The sequence below is a fragment of the Tigriopus californicus genome, chromosome 1 (assembly GCF_007210705.1).
Source record: "Tigriopus californicus strain San Diego chromosome 1, Tcal_SD_v2.1, whole genome shotgun sequence".
NCBI classification, from domain to species: Eukaryota; Metazoa; Arthropoda; class Copepoda; order Harpacticoida; family Harpacticidae; genus Tigriopus; species Tigriopus californicus.
The window spans coordinates 14,855,650-14,874,714 of NC_081440.1; the positions used below are offsets into that span (position 1 = coordinate 14,855,650).

The following is a 19,065-nucleotide window of genomic DNA, read 5'->3' on the forward strand; positions in this document are numbered from 1 at the left end:
AGGACTCCTCGCAAAATTGGGTAATGAGATGACAAAAGGTGGAACTTCTTCTCTAGCAGTGCATCAATGCCTCTGAATGGCAGAAGAAGGAGAAAGAGTCGCTGCATATTCAGTGAGGGAATGTGAGACAAATGAAGAAATTATGCATCGCCCCACTTCCTGAACCCATTTCAACTTCCTTAGCCCACCTGATCAACCAAGGGTGGAGAGTCTGTGAACTCAAGGAACACATGACTGACTCTCACTTTCGGGCCATTATTTATGCTATTCTGGGCATGCCGCCAGTACAGTAACCGGATTCAATATCAGTTTTTATCGCTGAAGGCAAAGGCAAGAGGGGAAATATCCAAGTCAGCGTGAGGACTTTCGTACTGTGCAATAGCAATTATTTAAATTTCTTGCACTCCTCCACTGAGGATATCTTTTTTGCACACTGAGCTAGAGGTTAAACTGGTGAAAAATCTAAATTACTCCTCTGATAATGCAAGCACATTATAATTCTTTTTTGGGCTACAGTGTCGGATCATTTTGAGAAAAAGTTTCCGTATAAAGTGGTGTATGTGAATGAGGAAGTAAGATATATCTTGGCTTACCGGTGATCCAAAATTGTGCCCCATCTCATGAGCCAGGGTCACATGGGACACAGCGGGAGGAACATGCTTGCCATAATTGAGCAGGGTTATAATCCCGGTGTTGAGGGACTTCAGGCTCCCACGGTAGTGCTAAAAAGAAGAATAAAGTTCACATTCATTTAAAATTCCATTAACTTCTTGGCCCAAGGAAGTCTACAAGTCCCCGTTTATTTACTTCTTGGCTTTTGGTTGAAAATACGGAAAAAAGAATGAGCAAAAAAAGCTCCTCGGAATCCATGGTGTGACAATATGACCGGAGCGTTCTTCTTGTACTCCTCCATATAGAATGTGCTTTATGAGCCCTGGCAAGTGCATAGTACTTTCGGCCAAGTCATGAGATATATCTGCAATGTTATTATTCAAGACGAGATTATGCCAGGCTTTGTCCCGTGAATGGCGCCAGTAAATGGACCTTGGCCTCTCGGTAAGAAAAAAACGCTTCCCGTCTTTGTATCCAAAGTCGTTAAAATATCTTGGAGGCATTGGCCCAACTTTTTGATATAAGCCGTCAGTGAGATCGGGTATGGGAAAGGACAACGGGGAGAAAAAAGATGGAGACTATCTACGGAGGATGTAGCATGGAGGACGGAGTAGGGAAGGAGGGAAGAAGATCGGAACAGGGACTTCGAATTCTTCTCTGGATGGCTGACTGAGAAAAGATCCTTCCCATCAAAAGTCGTCTCTTCATCCCGGCAATGTTCAGAGTCTTGGATTCTTTGGAGGTAGCCGAGGAGTAGTGTACCGTGGAACCACGTTAATGCCAACACGCTTTGGCGTCTTGTTGAAGCTCACTACCAAAACCCTAGCCTTCTCAGCTCCCAAGAGAGAAAAGCTATAAAATTCAATGTGTATAGTTTCTTAGAGCCGGTCCAAGAAGTAGCACGACTCTCCGAGCACTCCGATCGTCATGGAGAGAGGTATAATAAAGGCTCCATTCGCTCCGCAATCGATGCAATAACGGACAACCACAAAGAAAACGGATTTCCCTCGCCCGACCCCGAAACAAGGGCTTGACTTTTGGGACAGGCTGCAGATAATGGCTTAGAGCCAAAGAATAGACGCTCTGCACTAACGACCACCACCTACGGCGAGTTCAGTGCCAATATCGTGATCGCAAAAACGACTTAACTCGAATCGTGGCGGGGTTTTTTGATCCACAAAGGACCTCGATCGTCTTGGCCTTTATTTGCCCACCTAACACTAATGGTTCTCCTCTTTTTCCTGCACCAAATATATTCATGACAAAATGTAGAGCTCAACGTGATGTTGGAAATCCAGACCATCATTATTACAAACCAGAGCTGGCTTCACCCAAGACCAAGAGCTACCCGTTCCATCCATGGAGTTGCAAGCATTTTGCGAAGGAGAGCGCGAGACCGGATATGCCCATCGGATTATCGGCTATTGACTTTCGAAACTGGATACTGCTACTCTTCCCTCAGTGCCACATCCAGATCGTTTCCGGACTGGCAGCCTTGAGAGCCGGCACCTAATGGCCTTTGCCAAGAAGGCCCTTAATTCAGACCCTTGGAATTGCATTTTGCTTACATAAGGTATTTGGGATCGGGGCTCGTTCGAATAAAAGAACCCCATTAAGGGTCAATGTAGACCGTTGGGCGGGGAGTTGGGGAAGAGAGGGAGGTTTCCAATAAGGTTATTCGTGTCCTCCTTGAGCTCGTTAAAGGGAACATTTTGGCCCTTAATCTCCCCTTTCTTCTGGGGGAAAGAAACTAGCAAACACCAATATCATAAAACTTGATTTGAATGGATTGGAGGTGATGGCTTTTGGTAGGGTCTTGAATTTTTTTATTCCAGAACCCAAAGGCCATTTCTCCATGGGTTTGGAAGGAAGAAGAGGCTATTTGCCAATCCATTGGGTTTTCAGGCAATAACTTGTCCAAAAAAATAAAAGTTTTATTGCCAAATCTCTTGAGACGGATCTTTGCTTTGGAGAGGCACCAAGAATGCGCACACCCTGAAGAGGGTTCCAATTTGAGAGGTAGATATTTTTGAACCAAAGGATCGCACCCCCGAGTATTTTATTACTGCAGGGACTCATATATGCTCAAAAGGCTCCATTGGGGTGTATTCCCAATTTTATGTTTCTGCTTACTTTTGTTCTCATCCCAGAGGTTGGAATCAAGTAGCAGCTGGCTGGGATCAGTATTAATCATGAAATTGAACAAAAAGTGCGCCATGACGAGCCAATTCATCAGGACCACAAAAAAACGTGGAGAAAGGCCATCAACAAGGCCAATTTATCTCCAATTACTTATCACTCACCCACACATACTGTAGTCGGAGAAAAAGGAAAACTGACAAAATGGATGGAACAGAACGAGGGCACTTTTTTCGAGAGAGACATCAATGCTCACATTGCATTCTGCTACTCTGCTATGAGGAAATCGTTTTTACACTGACTTCTACATCTTCTCCAACAAGATTTCAATAATGCGGCAAAGAAACCATGTATCCTGAGCAGTTGAAAGAGGCTGACTTGGGTTTTTCATTTTCAAAGTCATTAGCCAGAGACATTGGACAGCCTCGTCGTCTTGGATCGTTCTCGTACTCTGCATTTGTCGTATGGAAATCCAATATCATTCTGAATAACAACGCTAACACGACAATAACAATGAACAGCCAACCAACCACTAGCGAACAATCAACAAATCTTGTTGTGCCATGGCTTGGATGGAACAACAATTCTCCACCATATTAGTAAGTTTCCAATATCCCTTATCCAGAAGGCCGCATGAAGTTTGGTACTTATTGGGTGGAAGGAAGACTCCCTCATTGGAAAAGGACAAGGCGTCGGCGTTTCCTCGTTAGTCACCTCGTGATTTGTGGTACCCCTACTTTTGATGTTCCAACATTACCAACAATACAAAGTTTTCCAACAGCCAGTCTAGAAGAGCTCTGATGACTACTCTGAAGGAGCCAAAGGGAATGAGTAAGTGAGAGGGGTCTTCATTACAGGTCTTTTATTACTGCCCTTGTTTACCTAACAAACAAAGTGAGATGGTCTTTTGTCCCTACTTAGAATGTTCGTTTTGTTCTAACGTGCCACTTGAACTGAGAGGAGGAGGAGGAGGAGGAGGAGAGGGGGGCCTTCGTCGCCTGCTGAATTCAAGAGCCTCCAAATAAACCATATGAAGGGCTGAAATTATCAAGCTCAGGGGCTTAGGTCGTCGGTCTTGGAAATAAAGAAAGCTGGACAGGATTACCAAAACAGCTGTGGAACATTGCGGATATCGATAACCAAAAGCCTTTTCTGGCATCATTTGCTTCCGATACCCCATCACTTCCAAGTTTTTCCAATATGAACCGCTTAGCACATTGTGTTCTAGGCGTTCAAGGGTCATCAACAACAACATCATCAACAACAACATCATCAACAAGAGCGACAGCAACGACGTTGTAACTGTGGTAGAAATGTATTTTTGTTGTTGCCACAGCCCGCTGAAGGCCAGAAATAATCACCCATTTGCTGTAGCGGGACTTCTCCCTGAGGATTTCGTGAAACGAAAGAAGGAAAATATTTTCTCTTCCATCTCTTACCCCCAAGTTAGAAGTGAGATGGAAGAAGAAGAAGGAACCTCTCAAGGAGTTCCAAGTTGATCTTCTCTCCCCTCTTTTGCTCCAACCTCAGCTCAAGATTCATTAGTACGGTCGTAGGGAAACGACGGAGAGGACGGAATAAAATTGCAATAAGTGGGATGATGCTGAACTAGGCCTTGGATGATCGTTGTGAAGCCGAGATCTGTGCCAAAATTGAATCCAAATTGACAGTTATTTTCAGATCAGGGCCACTAATGTATACAGTACTAACAAAAAAAGCCCTCGAAAAATTCCGGGACTTCCAAAGGTTCTGAGGGTCCATCGACAGACCAACCGACTCAAGCACTTATTTTATTTCCACGTAGTGTTTGCGGGCAGCAATTAAAACGGAAATGAAGGGGCTTTAAAGGCCATTGCCTTGCACCAATGTCTTATCTGAAAGGCCATTTCCTACACTCGTGGATGACACCACTATTTTCCACTCTCTGGAGTGTAATACAAAGAACTAACCTCCGAAGGTCCAACTACCGCAAGCCCAACGGTTAACGATGCTAGCTAAAACCCATAAAAATCCTGATATGGTCCAACACCCAACATCAATTAAAGCAATGTTCAGACAAAAGAACCTTCTATTGGGTCCATTAATGCCTGCAAATGCCATAAAGGACTGGATATGGTAAAGCGGTGTCTTTCAAGTGATGGGATCAGCGGCTTAGTTTTGCAGATCCCAAAAGTTCAGTTATTTTTATTCAAACATCGAGATTTCTTTGTACCTTTTTTTTATCTTCCGAGCCGGCTTGCGTCCTCAACACGCCAAGTCTTCCAAACAAAATTGACCAGAAAATTCATAAAAAGGCAACATCAGTAGGAGTAGTTGAACCAGACCTCGCGCGTTAAAAACTCAAGAGGCCTTCCGGCCATTTATTTAAGTCGGTATCAAAAAAAGTTCTTAGTTTCATCCTTCTTTAAGAATAAATTAGTTCCCCTCCTCCTTATCTTAACGGCGGGTATTACGGTACATAGCCAAGATAGATATGCCCCTTGAGCAAATTAGACAAAACTTATCTGTAGTATTTCGTAAGTGGTACTGAAGGTGGAGGGTGAAAATTTGAACAATTCGTATCAATCTTGCTAATCTTACCCCATTTCGCTCGCAGACACCACCAGCGTTCTTGAGATCGCCCGTCCACGCCAATCCCAGGGTTCCACCTTCAAAGTCTCGATACGTGAACATGTAGGCCAAACAGAAGGCATCGTAGTTCTCCTCTGAAAGCAAACAGAAAGAAAACATGGTCTTGAATGGCTATTGGTGTAACCTTGATCCAATGCCACAGTCATAGAGAAAATCTGAGCCGTGGGCTTTCACAGAGTATTCATCATTAGGCTGAATGGAGACTTGAGCTAATGGGTTTCTTGGGTGAGTAGCTTTCATTCCTTGATATGAGGGCGAAAAGGAAACGAGGAGGAAGGTTTTCTCTTGGGTCGAATTATGAATTACAATCTTAACTAGGCGAAGTGTTGAGGAGAGTACGAATAAGGCCGGCTCCAATCTTGATGACTTTTGCCCATCAACACCGAGAACCACTTCCAGACGACAGGAGCGATACATCACTCGTCTATACGGATATAACACTGTATGTACTCATACGTAGTGGCTGCACTCCGCGCTGTGTTCCTTGTTCGTGAAGAATATATCATAAATTATTCGCTCATAAATTGGAGATGGAAACGCTTTAGAATGGAGAGAGAACGAGGGATCGAGAAGGCCGGTCTTTGGTTGGTGCATTACAACGCCAGTGCTCATCTATTAACTACGTCGAGAACAGAATGAGGACCGAGGGGCAATGGATGAGGGAGGGAAAAACTACTGCATCACTTTCGCCATTACAGCATCCATCCCTCGGTACAAACACCAATGTACAAATACTGCACATACAGTATAGTAGTGCAGGGGATAGTACGTGTGTAAGCCTACCTTGCTTGTTCCATGCTCAAAAGATGGAACGCAGGAAAAAAAAAATCGAAAACCCATTCAGAATGTAAATCACATGCAGAGGCAAAATGTACAAAGTCTAGGGTAGCCCATCAATCCAACAAACCATTACACATTCTGAAATATTCCCAGCCTCCTCGGCCTCCTCCCCCTCTCATTTTGAGTTGGTTCCCTTGGAAGCAGCATACAAAAAGGTCAAGTTAGTTGTGCCTAATTGCTCTCAATGAATAGCTCGTTGCTTTGGTTCTCCAACCAACGGCTCGTGGACTGGTTTTGTGGCTATTTCCTTCTTTGCCTTTGTGGAAACTTCCAAGCTAATGGACATCATTATTCTAGTGTTCCATGGAGCTTGTAGGCATTATGGGCCAATTCTCTGGAGCTTTCAATAACCCATCATGGGGTCTGAGGTCCATGGTCCTCGGTCCTCGAACTCATTTCCATTCCCCCAACAGGCCAAGAGAGATAGATACCTTCAGACCCAATCTGACAGTGGGCACTTTGAGTTTGAAAAAAAAATGAATGGAACTCATTTGTGATGGCTTTTAATGCACCCAAGCTGGCTTTCGACCACGTTGAAGGGACCAAGGCAATATTGAATGAAAAGAGGACCAACTCAGCCCAGCGGGGTCATCTTTTGGTCGAACCTTCCCCATCTTTCCCCTCATGTTTAATAATGCGCAGAATCCTCATCAAGGTTCATAGACCCTTGAAATGATCTGCTCACCCATTTACAAGGGGTTGGAATGAGCGGTGCAAAACCATCAGGCTATGATGAGAATGAACTGCAAAGTGCGAGCACAATCAGACACACAAAGCTGAGAGTACGTTGAGTAAGTAGGCTTGCATATAAGTCATGCTGTTTGCCAAGTCGTAAATCAACGTGGAATTATCTTTTCCTTGTTCTTCAGAGTGCAATACCCAGAGAGACGACAAACTTTGTTCTCTCCATTTCTCTGCGGTCTTGAGGGAAAGAGAGAAGAAAATGATATACATTTATTTCTCACAATTTATGGGTGTCTCCTGTAAGTTGTGCCCATCGCGAGGGCTCGTGTTTTACTACGAGTTTTGAGGGACGTTTTCGTTGGAACTCACCAATCCCCAGGGTCTGACTGATTGATCCATTGAGGTTCCGAGTGACCCTGGTCATTAATCACTAGTATTGCTGTAGTATAGCAGATTGATTCATTGGGCATGGGGAAAGGGGAAGCAAAGATCACCCCGGGCTACTCTCACCAGCACGCCCTCCTCCCCATCCTTTAAGCAACAATCGGAACAAGGTGACATCATCAAGGGAGGTGAAAATGTCATTTCGATTAGAAGCTGAAGGCAGGGAGTAAGAAGTGGAACGAGATGGAATATGCACAAGACAGTTGGCAATGGTTACTTGCACAGAGATCCAAGGGGATTTTCTCCCCATCTCATAGTGGGATTGACACATGGAACCCTCTCAGGCTTGTGTTTTATACACATGTCTCCTCCCTCATCCAGTCCAAATTTATGCGACCCAAATGCAAATTCCCTTTTACCTCAAAAGTTTGGCCATAAACAAAATTATTTGTCAGAGCTCGCATCTTTTTGCCTGGCTTCAAATTAGATTGCTGTTGGGGATCATGTGTCCAAGGCCGTCCATTTATCAAACGTGCGCAAAAAGAGCAGGGGTGACTATAACGAAAGACCAATGGGGACAAAAAGTGTACATCAATGTCCAATGGTCAACGAGAACGACGAAGACGGAGACGAGGATCATCATCATCAGGATGATGACGTAGGTTGTGTCCTGGTCCAGCCAGTGTTGTTCAAGGAAATTGATGATGGTTGTTCAAGTTGAGAGACCCCTAGAGAAATTGAATTACACGGGGACACACGAAAATGGTTTGAGAGCGCCCGCTCCCCTTTGCCTGACGGGATAAATTTTTGAAGACACTTATATCAATCACAAATTTGGAGGGCAGTTCCATTAAGGAATTGGACCACAACGATATTTCCTATGTTTCCAAGTTCGTCCTTCACTTACAAAAAGGGAGAGGGAAGGGGCGGTGGAGAGAGGGAGCAAGCAAGAGAGAAAAGGTGAGGTCGAAGGCCAACTATGTGCCAATTCCATCTGTCACAACGTGCCAATGAAGTCGGACGTCTGACCTCTTCTGATCCCAAATTGGCCCAATCATTGAGGCTGGAGGTAGATTCCTAATCTGATTACAATAGTGGAATAGAATGCAAGGTCAGCAAAGATTTCAAGGATGTTCATCTCAACCAAGATCCGAGTGGTAGCAAATAGGGAAATAGTGGGAACAACAACAGCAACAACAACAGTGAGAGAAGTAGAAAGCGAAGCACTAGCAACCATAGTAAATACAAGTTTAACTTTGACCTTGTCCAATGTGAGGCTAAAGCAAAAAGAATATCCTGAAGGGAGAAGAATGTCGCTGCCCTCACTTGCTCTGATTTTGGGAGCAGGTTTTTGTAGCCTCTCGTTTTCAACTTTCGGACCTTGGACCATTAAGTTAAATGGTGCTTAGGTACATTTCAAATGGAAGGAAGCCATTTATTACTCCCGGAGCAACTTTCCATGACGACGATTACGACCTCCACGAGCATCATCCCCCTTTCTACCTCTGTGTTGGGGGGAAAAGGCCACACATCCCGCAAACACTATTACGCAACAAACCCCCTGTGGAAATGATGAGCGCTGTCTAAGGGCACTCAATTAATGGGTCTCTCTTTCTGCTTTGCTCGCTCACTCGTTCGCTCTTGGCTCTTTCCCGTCCATTTACTCTGCTACCTCCCTGTCTTGACAGAACCAGCATTGCAATTGCACTCGTGAAAGATCCATATCCGTCATCATCAGTCCCAGTAGGATCGTGATGATGCTCGAGATGTTAATGGGAATGGCAGTGCAGATTCTCCAACTGCATTTAATTGATATTGCTCGGCTTTCATGCCCAGAAATCCGCGATCAACTCATCCTCTAACTCTTTTCCAAGACGTGGAGGGATTTGGTGCGAGAATTGGCCAACTGAAATCCTTGTTTCACTATCGAATGGCTGAAAGGGGAAATTGGCATTTTTCCCAATGTGTTGCCCAGATTCGCTAAGAATTGATCTGAGAATACGTGCTGGGGTCTTGGCCGGTTCCAAAAAAAAAACGCTTTGGGCAAGACCTCGAGTAAAAAGCTGAGCTTTCATTCCCACCTCAAAATTGGAAGATTACTCGTTCCCACGATCGTCGTAGGTTTTTGCACGCATTGTTGGGGAAAACTTTTTTATTTCCCGCATTGAAGCCGCTGGTGCTCACTGTTCACTGGTCTTGTTGGTGAAAGTGGTCAGATCAAAGTGAGTTCTGGACTCATGGCGCTCGCTCTCTCTTTCCCGGTCTTTCTTTCCCTCAATCTAGGATCAAGTGATGCCATTATCGCAACACGGCATCCCAATCTTGACAGCTGATGCGAAGCGAGAGGAGGAAAGACTCGGTGTGGCCAGCTTTGCTCACTCTTCTCATGATGTTGATTGACAGGAGATGAGGATTTATCTTGTCTTCTCCAGCTCTAAATTGAAGCTTTTTTGCCACGCACCGTTTAAGAGCCCTTTGGAACAATGCCAGTCTGGCCAATTTGGAGAAGACTTGATATGCAAATTCGTCTGTCAATGACGTCAAGTTAAGATGAGATCGAGATTTGGCACCTTCCGTGAATATATTTCAACCCTTGAATGACACAGAGAGGCCTGAGCGGCCTTTCATTTACTAGCCGTGCAGAACACAGCCACGGTCTTGTGAGAGCTCTGACTGGAGCTTAGGTTGAAACTAAAAACCAGGGACGCGGATTGACTTACCTGAGAATATCTCGAGGAACTTCTCCACACCATAATTTCCGGGAAACCGATATTTGGGATCCTTGAGAGAATCTCTAGTGTGCACTTTGATCCGCTTTATCATGAAACTGATATTATCTGGTTTGCCATCTTGATCAAAGTCTGTAAAAGAAACACAATGATTGATAATAGTAAGAGAATCAAGTTTCAAAGATCTTTCAAATGCATGGACAATGCTCAGCGGGGGAAACTTTTCAGCCGGAAGAGCCTTTTTTCCTGCTTTCAAGCTGAATCTGCATCCAACCGGTAAGAACGGGGAAAACTCTCCATCCCAAAGAAGGAACAGTGCCGATCAACCTTGAAAGTTTCGTTATCATAACAACAACGAGAGGCGAGTTTGGGCCAAAATATGTCAAAAATGCTGGTCTTTGCCAATCTTATCTCTTCCATTGCCCTGCTCTTGTTGGTGTGTGGGTGGGTTTTCCCCCGCATATGGAAGCCGGGGAAACGCATATCTACGTAAGCTTCACTTGAATTGCCTTACTAAACCTACTATGAACCCCCCCATTCAGTATCCTTCACCAGTGAGCTAGAGAACCCAAAGAGGCTCCCAGGTCCCAAAATGATGAACGAACTCGTCCTTCAAATTTCCTATCTTCTTCCCAAAGAGCGGCTTAAAAGATCTCTTGGCGTTGACTACGAACCTCCACGAGCCAACCCACCACCATAGACACACGCACACACACACATAGCGACTGGTCTTTCTTGTCCTCCCCCTCTTCCTACTCGTCTTCTTCGTCTTCCTCATCATCATCCCAAGCCCAAACCGATCCAAACCAACTGAGGTGGTTGCGGTGATGGTCTCTTTCCTTCTTCAGAGTCCCTTTCAACCCAAACCACTGCCACCACCACCAGCCACCAACCAACCAAGTGTTCTGAGCTATAACTGTACCAGGCAGCCTATCGCCTGACAGGGGACTCCGGGATTGAAAAGACCCAGTCTAATACCCAAGAAATTAACTTTAAAAAAACTTGTGCCATGCTAGTCAAGCAAGGAACGCACCAACCAATGACGGGCCTGTAAGTGAGTAGATGGGTGGGCGAAAGTACGGAAAGAAAAAGAGCGCAAGAAAAGGGGATGAGGATCCATGTTTGGAACCAGAGCTAGGGACAAAAAGCCTCGAATAAGACGCGTTATAAACTACGGCGGGATCCATAATCAATGATCCCTTTTTGCAGGGCTCGATTCAGTTTCCCGTTTTAACAAAGAGCGCATTGAGTACATTATGAGGCCCTGCCATTTTCCTTCACCAATAGTAAATAATACAATGTCCGTGAAGTACATATGTTATGTCCGAGCTATATTTAGACTTGTTCCATACAGGGATATCAATCAATGTTGAAATGCCCTCTGGCGGAAGGAACAGTCACCAATGTCGGAACCGTAAAGAAAGGATGACTGGGCTTCAGGCAGAAATGAAAATCAACAATGAGCCGCCCTCTGGGAGCTCTTTATTTGAAGGGTAAATGAATGCAAAGATGATGACTTCCTTCTTTTTTGCCTCATCAGAGAGTTTCTTTTAATCTCCCACTGAAAAGGAGTTCCTCTTGATAATAGTTTATACTGCACAAAAAGAGAGAAATTGGAACAAACCAGGGGAGAATGAAAGAGAGGGCTGGGAAAATTAATTCAGACAGGTCTTCTTCCCTCCTCCCTAGGTCCTTTCAACAACTACCCTATTAACTCTAGTTCTTTGAACCCTCGGCCCTCTTCATATTTTGTCTGATCCCAAAGTCCCCTTTTGAAGTGTCGGTTCCATTATTCCGTGCTAACGATCCTTCGAAATTGAATCCTACAGGCTTATCGTGGTGACATCATTTCATTTTCCCTCACCGATCTCCTTGTAGATGCTATTGACCCGCTGAACATGACGGGTCATCACATCAATGGTGGCCTCTTCTGAGCCCATCTTCTCATAGAACAAATGATCGGCCTGAAGGTAGAGCATGCACGTAGTCTTCTTCGGATCGATTTTCTTGTTGGCCGCCAAAGTCTTGGCACGCTTCCGAAAGTGATGTCGGACACTCTCAGGCACGTCGGCCCAATCCAGAACCTCGTAGGTGGTCACCGTCTGCTTCTCGGCATGGGGTGGACCCTTTGGACCCGTTTGGATGGACTCTGGAACAGTTGCAGCCCGTTTTGAGCGGCCAAGTGGCTTTGTGTTTGAGTTGTGGGTTATCACAGGTTTGTGCTTGAAAGACTTTGACGCAGCCACGAGCTGGGGCCAATCTTCGGGTCGCAGGTGGGCTTTGGCCTCTTTGTTCCGCAAATGGAGCTCATGGGACTTGCATGGGGCTTCGGGATTGGAGGTGGGGTGATGGACATCACTGGCCTTGTATATCACAGAATGAAATTCCACAGCGGCTCCCTCATCTGCCTTCAAGTCGCCTGCTTCTTCTGACTCTGATCCTTGACCTTTGTTCGTACCCTTGGGGATCGATCCTCTTTTGGCTGAAGGGAAGTATCTGAAAAGGAAACAGCAAAATGAGGTACATTGTAGCTCTTGTACTGCCTAAAACTCCCCATCTTCGTCCGTCTGTTCAGCCTTCGGCCAAGAGTAAGGGGTTATATTTCCGGGTGCTCTACCGCCCGTTTCCGAGGATTTTTACAACTTTTCGTCGACTTGGACAAATGTGCAGGACTTGTTCTTTTATCCTTTCCTTTTTCCAGGGACTCTGGGTGACCCAATCAGATTTGTAACTTTATCCCCGTTCTTTCTTTTTTTCTGTCAATGTCTCCCCCCATCTGTTTGAAGGCGGAATTTTGGTGCGTGTGTGTGCGTGTGTGTGTGCCACGGGCAGAGGGTCTTCCCTTGATTTCCTCCTTTTCTTCGTCTTGTCATTTCAATATGAGAGAAAAGAAAAGTTAAGTCCATCCATTAAGGGAACAAAGACAAGGTAATAGGCTTTGAAGAGAGCCCGAAGAATGAAGCAGAGTGGAACTCGAAGGCTCTTTCCCACTTTCTTACTCCCCGGACGGCTCTTCTCTCTACTACTGAAGGTAGTGCCATAACCCTCAGTATTGATACTACTACCTTGTACACACAACAACATTGATTGCATTACAGCTCAGTAGACTAAGTGGACGGGTAAGTTGGTTGTCGACTGACTGACTAACGAACGAAAACGAACGAACCAACGAACCAACGAACCAACACTCTGTGGAAAAGACAAGCCGTGAACAGCTCCAGGCATACTGTCCATTATGAATGGGGGAGTGGATTCCGTCTCAGGAAGCTAAATGCAATTTGATTCAATTTCCTAATGCTATCAACCAAAAAGAGAACCTGAACACTCACTAAGCCCAAGAGGGGGCAAGATAGAAAGAAAGAGTGGTTGTTGTAGTGCGGGTGAAAGCAAAATCTGGATCACGATTTCTCATGGGGAGGGGATGAAAATCTATCTCTCATTGGCTTCAATGGAAGTCACATCTGATTTAATATCTTTTTCCGATCCCGTTCCCTTCTCCTCCATGATGTCGGCTAAGTTTTTCCAGACCAAAATGGAATCCAAATGAAGTCGTCATTTGAGCAGACGAGGGGGCGCGTCTTGTCTGGAAATGAGGGGCGGATAATTGACTTACCGATGGGCGGGTTCAATATAGTAATGCTCTGACGGGGTGGATATGTGGCCATCAAAGTGACCGTCCTCAGTTAAAACGCCATGAATCTGAGAGTCAGGAGTATCTGGAAAAAGGAAAAGAATGCAAAATGAACCTTGATTCAAACTCTCGTGACTACGGAAAGATCATCAAGGGAAAATGATGAGCAATTGTGTTTACCTCGTAAGACCCCGGAATAGACCTTCTCCATGGCGTAGTCAATGGGACCGTTAGTGTTCTCAAAAGTAATGTCATCGGAGAAAATTCCATGGGAACTCTCATGAAGCTCAAGTTGGAACAGCCTGAAAAAGAATGAGCACGAGTGAGTATGAATATTTTATGCAATAAGTCAAAGTTTGTTTGCTCGAGCTTGAACTGTTGTTTGCAAAGAGGGCTCGTGATTGCAAGGCAATATCAAAGATGGCCTTAATTTGATAATGTCCATTGAATTTCCAACTTAAAGAGACACAATTTGCCGTAACATTTTTGTGATGCAAGAATCCATTTATGATGCATGAAGAATTCATTGAAGGAAACACTCCAGGTCATGTAAATATAAATGAAAAGGTTAATATTTAAAGCATCAAAGGACGCGATGTTCAAAAAGATTGAACACCAACAATCTTATCATTTTCCTAGAAAATTTCTCATCTCATTTTGTTAAACAACTCAAGCACATATCATCTCTGATGGGAACAGATAAAAACTTCTTTTCTGGATCATATTACCAGATAAGAGGAGAAAAAAGTTTTGCCAATATCCACTAGAACTAGTGTATTGAACGCCCAAAGTTGACTGCAACCCTTAGGGAGGATCACGGACAAACTTCCAAGACCAAAAGCCCCTCCTGGTCCAATGCTATAAAGATGTGAAGAGCCGACCATCTATTTTTTCCGTCTTTCCCAAAGCCTCAAGAACTGGTTAGTTATCAATGGTGGCAAGTGTTAATTGGACCGCTTTCAGCCACACTAACAGCTGATTTGGACCGTTCCCAATGCATGCACACACACACACACTCTGAGCCGCATCCATGGTGGAAGGTTCGTGTTCCTGGGTCTCCTTGTCAACAATTCTCGATAATGGAAAAAAAGTTTTCCTTTAGCTCGGCCACGGCGATCCCCCTCCAAATGGGTTTTGCAACTCTCTGTCCATGTGTGGAACGTAAAACGTGGAACTTTGAACGGGGAACTTTATCCAGGAACAAATGGCATGCTACTCAATTCTAGCACCTCTATTCAAGGCATGATTTACAGCTTAAAACAAAATTCAGTTTTTGAGGACTGGTTAGGCGTGCTTCAAAGACGAACAGTTCCACAAGAATGATTTGTTCCACTTCAAGAAGCACTAAGAAGTCTATGCCCGAACGAGTCTACTCCCTGAGGCCAGGATTTGGATCCACAATATTTGATCCCTCGTTCTCTCAGTGTCCCTCTCACTCTCGCACACATTTACAATATTTGATCGAGCACTAGATACAGTACAACGCAAAAGGGGACTCAGAAAGAGGGGGGGGGGTGAGTTATTCTTCGTTTCCTTGACATAATATTTATCTTCTCGGTTTGTGGAAGAAGTCGTAACAATATTGTCGATATTTCCTTACTCACCCATGGACTAAGGTTCAAAGGAGATCTCTAATTGTTCCTGGAATTACGCTAGTTACGGAATTCAAGTACAACTTTTGACTTTTATGTAGCAATGAAAACAGACAAGGGGAACGAGGATCTCCTTCAACTCGAGCTCTCTTATTTTACGGCAATGCGAGAAAGTTCCTCAATTCCACGTCCTTTGGACAGGGTGGGTCAGAAGTCAATTAGGGACCTATTCGTCCTAGAGACTTGGTATTACTTGCTTTCAATTCAAACATAGAAAAGTTAATCAATTTATTTGCTTGCTTGACTTGAACTCAATCGAATGTAACCTATATCCAGTCAGTATGTTAGTTGAGTGGTCCTAGAGTGAGCCACTCTGTTGGGACAGACATGAAAAGGGGGGAACAAACCCCAGTCTTTTGGTATTGTACACGTCAGATGAGCCTCACTTTGCATAAGCACGGTTGTAATTAGCTGATTTGCATGTTTAACTACAAGACGAGTTGGTTGGTTAGTTTCTTTGTTGGTTGGTGGCCTGAAAGAGCAAACTCTTGTGCGGAATGTAAATGAAGTTATTCCCTTCGGCTCAAGGTCCCAGACCAGGTTTCATGGACTTGCATGGGCGGGACATTCCTTTAATTTGCTTCCAGGTGTCCCAGACACGACTTGCCAAGGGCCGGAATGATCAATTAGAAAGAAAAAAAGGGACAAAGGAATAACTTTTCCTTCTACTCCCAAATTACAGCTGCCAATCTAGGAATATTTAAAGAAGGATTGGGACATGTTGTGTGGGCCCTATTAAAGACAGGAGCGACCAACTTTCTCCAAATTCTAGATTTGCTTTTTTTCAAGACGCGAATTTTCCGAGCACAATTTTGCTTCAAATTGGCTTAACCATTATTTTCTCACAATTTAAGCAATAAAGCGTACACTTAATAATAAATTAAATTGGATCACTGAAGGTCAGTTTTGGATCCTGTTAGGATCAACCACATCAACGGCTGTTCAAGGCAAAAGGAAAAGAGAGATGTGCTTGTGTGGGTGTGTGGTTGTCCTCACTCCCCTCATCAATTCCATGCAAGCACTTGTTCGAACCCACTATCAATTCCAATGACAATGTCCCAAAACTAGGTAGTTCCATTCAATGCGAGCTCAATTTGTTCCAAGGCTTTGCCTCCTCTACCTTCCCTGCTTGTTCCACTTGAGTGTACTACAAACTCTTTCGTGGCACGGAGAGGACACTCCCATGGAATTTCAAGTCATTTTTGAAGTTGCAACTCCAAATTTGAAGACAAAGACACTCCTCGTCCTTGCGCTCCCCTGCCTCGCCGCATTCTATCCAAGTTTGAGCGTAGAATTCCAACAAGAGTGGTAAACATCACTGGCAGAATCCCCAAAGTTTGCAACTTCCGCTCTTATGTGCATCGAATTTTGAGAGCACAAGTGAGTATATTTGAGGACTCTTGTTGCATCTCCTCACCCTTAAAATCCAATTTTAGGATGTTTTGCTCTCATACATGGACAAATGACTTCCTCCAAGAACATGATATCCACCATTGATTCAGATTCGGTCGAGTCCCATTTTAGTTACCTGTTGTGCGCGGTGAAATTGAATTGAATGTCGGGCTTTCCCATCATGTCCTTCCATTGCGGCTGGCCGGCGATTTCTCTCTTTCGCCGGGAATGTAGTAGGTCTTGATGTTGAGCAACCACGTGGTCCAGGGCGAAGAAAGCGGGCTCGAAGTGATGGACAAACTCATTTAATTTCAAACCTGGAACATGAACAAGAACAGATTTTCATTTCTTGAGCACTTTTCGTAATTGAACCTCGAGGTTGACGGTAGCAGGTCTTGATGTTGACGAATTTCTATTCCCATCAAAGCTGACAGAGAAGAGAGTATAAAAGGCACTTAAAGAAATGGGTCTGTTGGGCCCCCAAATTCCATACTCCACCATTCGTACCTACAATTTATCGTACAGATAAGCTGTATGAAGTATGAGGTTCATGTTCTTCTCCCTCTCCCGATTCCAACTGCTTGGGTCCAGCAGTTTTAAAGGGCTCCTGGAACCTTTGTTAGGTATCATATAGGTTGAGGGAAAAAAGCTCGTTCAATTACATCCGTGAAAAGGCATTGGCTGAACTCAAGTATGTATTTGTGTGGAATTGGAAATACCCTCGAAAAGTGACCCTTGAAAGAAAACAGAAGACACGAGGGGTCCTTTTGGGACGTCGAATTACGTCCATCAATTACGGTAAGAGCCCAGAGACACCAGACAACTCTAATAATTGATTGGAATAGGATGTTTCCAAGTTCCAAGGTTAATGTGACTCAAGTATAGCGTGCTCAAATCTTTCATATTCCTTAACCATTTTCCGTCAATGTTTTCTTTTATTATTCCTCTACTATACACGAGACCCTTAATAAACCATCATCATCATCAAAAAGAATAGGGTCCCCAAGTTGCCTTGAGACGGTTGCTTCAATGAAACATCTTCTTTTCAAACAACAGTTTTATAAACCTCGCCACACTTTTGGATTGAATGATAACGTCTAAACCCGCGAAGAAATAACAAAAGTCATTAGGCTAAAAGTATCCTCAACTTTGCTTTTTGTGAGGCACCCCAAGCCCAAGATTTGCAGGCACTCAGTTTTGCAAATAAGTGGTTCCTCTTGGAATAAAAGTTGTTCTATGGAACTTAGCTCTCTTACGCCACAACTAAAACCATCATGAAGTTATGGAACATAAACAAACCCCCCTGTCCTTACGCGATGCTTTACGTAAAAAGTTCTAGTCTTTCGGTGCTATGCTCAACACAAAACGCTACACATGTAATATACCATCCCTAGTAGCTTCCCCAGACTCAGTTCTACACGTGTGAAACATGGGTCAATTTGGTTTGTGGGCAAAAAGCACTTGAAGAAAAAGTTCCCAACCAGGCTAATATGCTCACTTCTCGTCCAAACAAAGAACTCTGGATCAAATCTAAAATTATTGCCAAACTTTTTGCCCTCTTTCGCCCCTGAAAGCTCTAGTTGTTCCATGGCCTCAGAGGCGTCGCAAGTGCCCAAGTATAATCTTCTTTCTGCAACACTTCTCCCTTCAACTCGAGTAGCCCACGACCAAAAAGTGACACAGTGATGATTTGAATGGACCAAAAGGAGTCCAAGGGTAGAAACGACTCGCACGGAAGTGCGGTGCCCAAGGCCAGAAAGACCAAGAAAGACTTGCCTTTCGAGGTCCTTGCTCTAAATCAAATGGATATTTAAGTGGAAAATAATTGAAAGGCTTTGACATGATGACGTGTCATTTTGACGGGACAAATGACCGTCTTCAGTGGAGAAAGTGGATTTCACGCCTCTTTCGCTCCACTTTCCGTTCGAAGGCGTGGAACAGTGGGACAGTGGAACTTGACATAAAGTGATACAACAAACAGCTTTCGTTGCACTGCTTCTCTTCAAAACTTAAGAGCTTTGTAAACATGAATGTCGTAGTTGCATAGCATTAAAGGATACGTATATTGTGGGTGGTTTATTGCGTTGTCGATCAAACGATGTGCACACCAAAGCTCCAGGCAGAACACACAACGATTGCACGGCTAATTTACTTTAGCATCTCTCAAGTTTTATTATGGTTCCAATAATGACGTGACTAGACTGTGTCTTTGTCAAGAGTTCGCGTTATTCGCCTTAGACGTCATTGAAGTGGCAATTTGTGATGACGCAAACAACACTGGAACGGGTTAAAAACGATTACTACTCGACTTCTACGTATAGCTTGTCTAGGTCAAGGGTGGTGAGTCTCTGTGACAATTCGATTAACATCT

At 44.2% G+C, this 19,065-nt stretch overlaps 1 protein-coding gene across 2 annotated transcripts in view; it reads right to left on the reverse strand.

Annotated features, from left to right (window-relative positions):
* LOC131883912 (uncharacterized) overlaps nt 1-19,065 on the reverse strand; it is a 68,891-nt gene that overhangs the window by 11,185 nt on the left and 38,641 nt on the right. For both annotated transcript variants that reach the window (XM_059231554.1, XM_059231627.1), the window contains exons 2-8: nt 16,831-17,011; nt 13,831-13,952; nt 13,633-13,735; nt 11,884-12,515; nt 10,011-10,151; nt 5,332-5,456; nt 594-722 (exon numbers count right to left, since the gene is read on the reverse strand). In XM_059231554.1, coding sequence (XP_059087537.1) covers nt 594-722; nt 5,332-5,456; nt 10,011-10,151; nt 11,884-12,515; nt 13,633-13,735; nt 13,831-13,952; nt 16,831-17,011 — 1,433 coding nt within the window. The remainder of the gene's footprint in view (nt 1-593; nt 723-5,331; nt 5,457-10,010; nt 10,152-11,883; nt 12,516-13,632; nt 13,736-13,830; nt 13,953-16,830; nt 17,012-19,065) is intronic.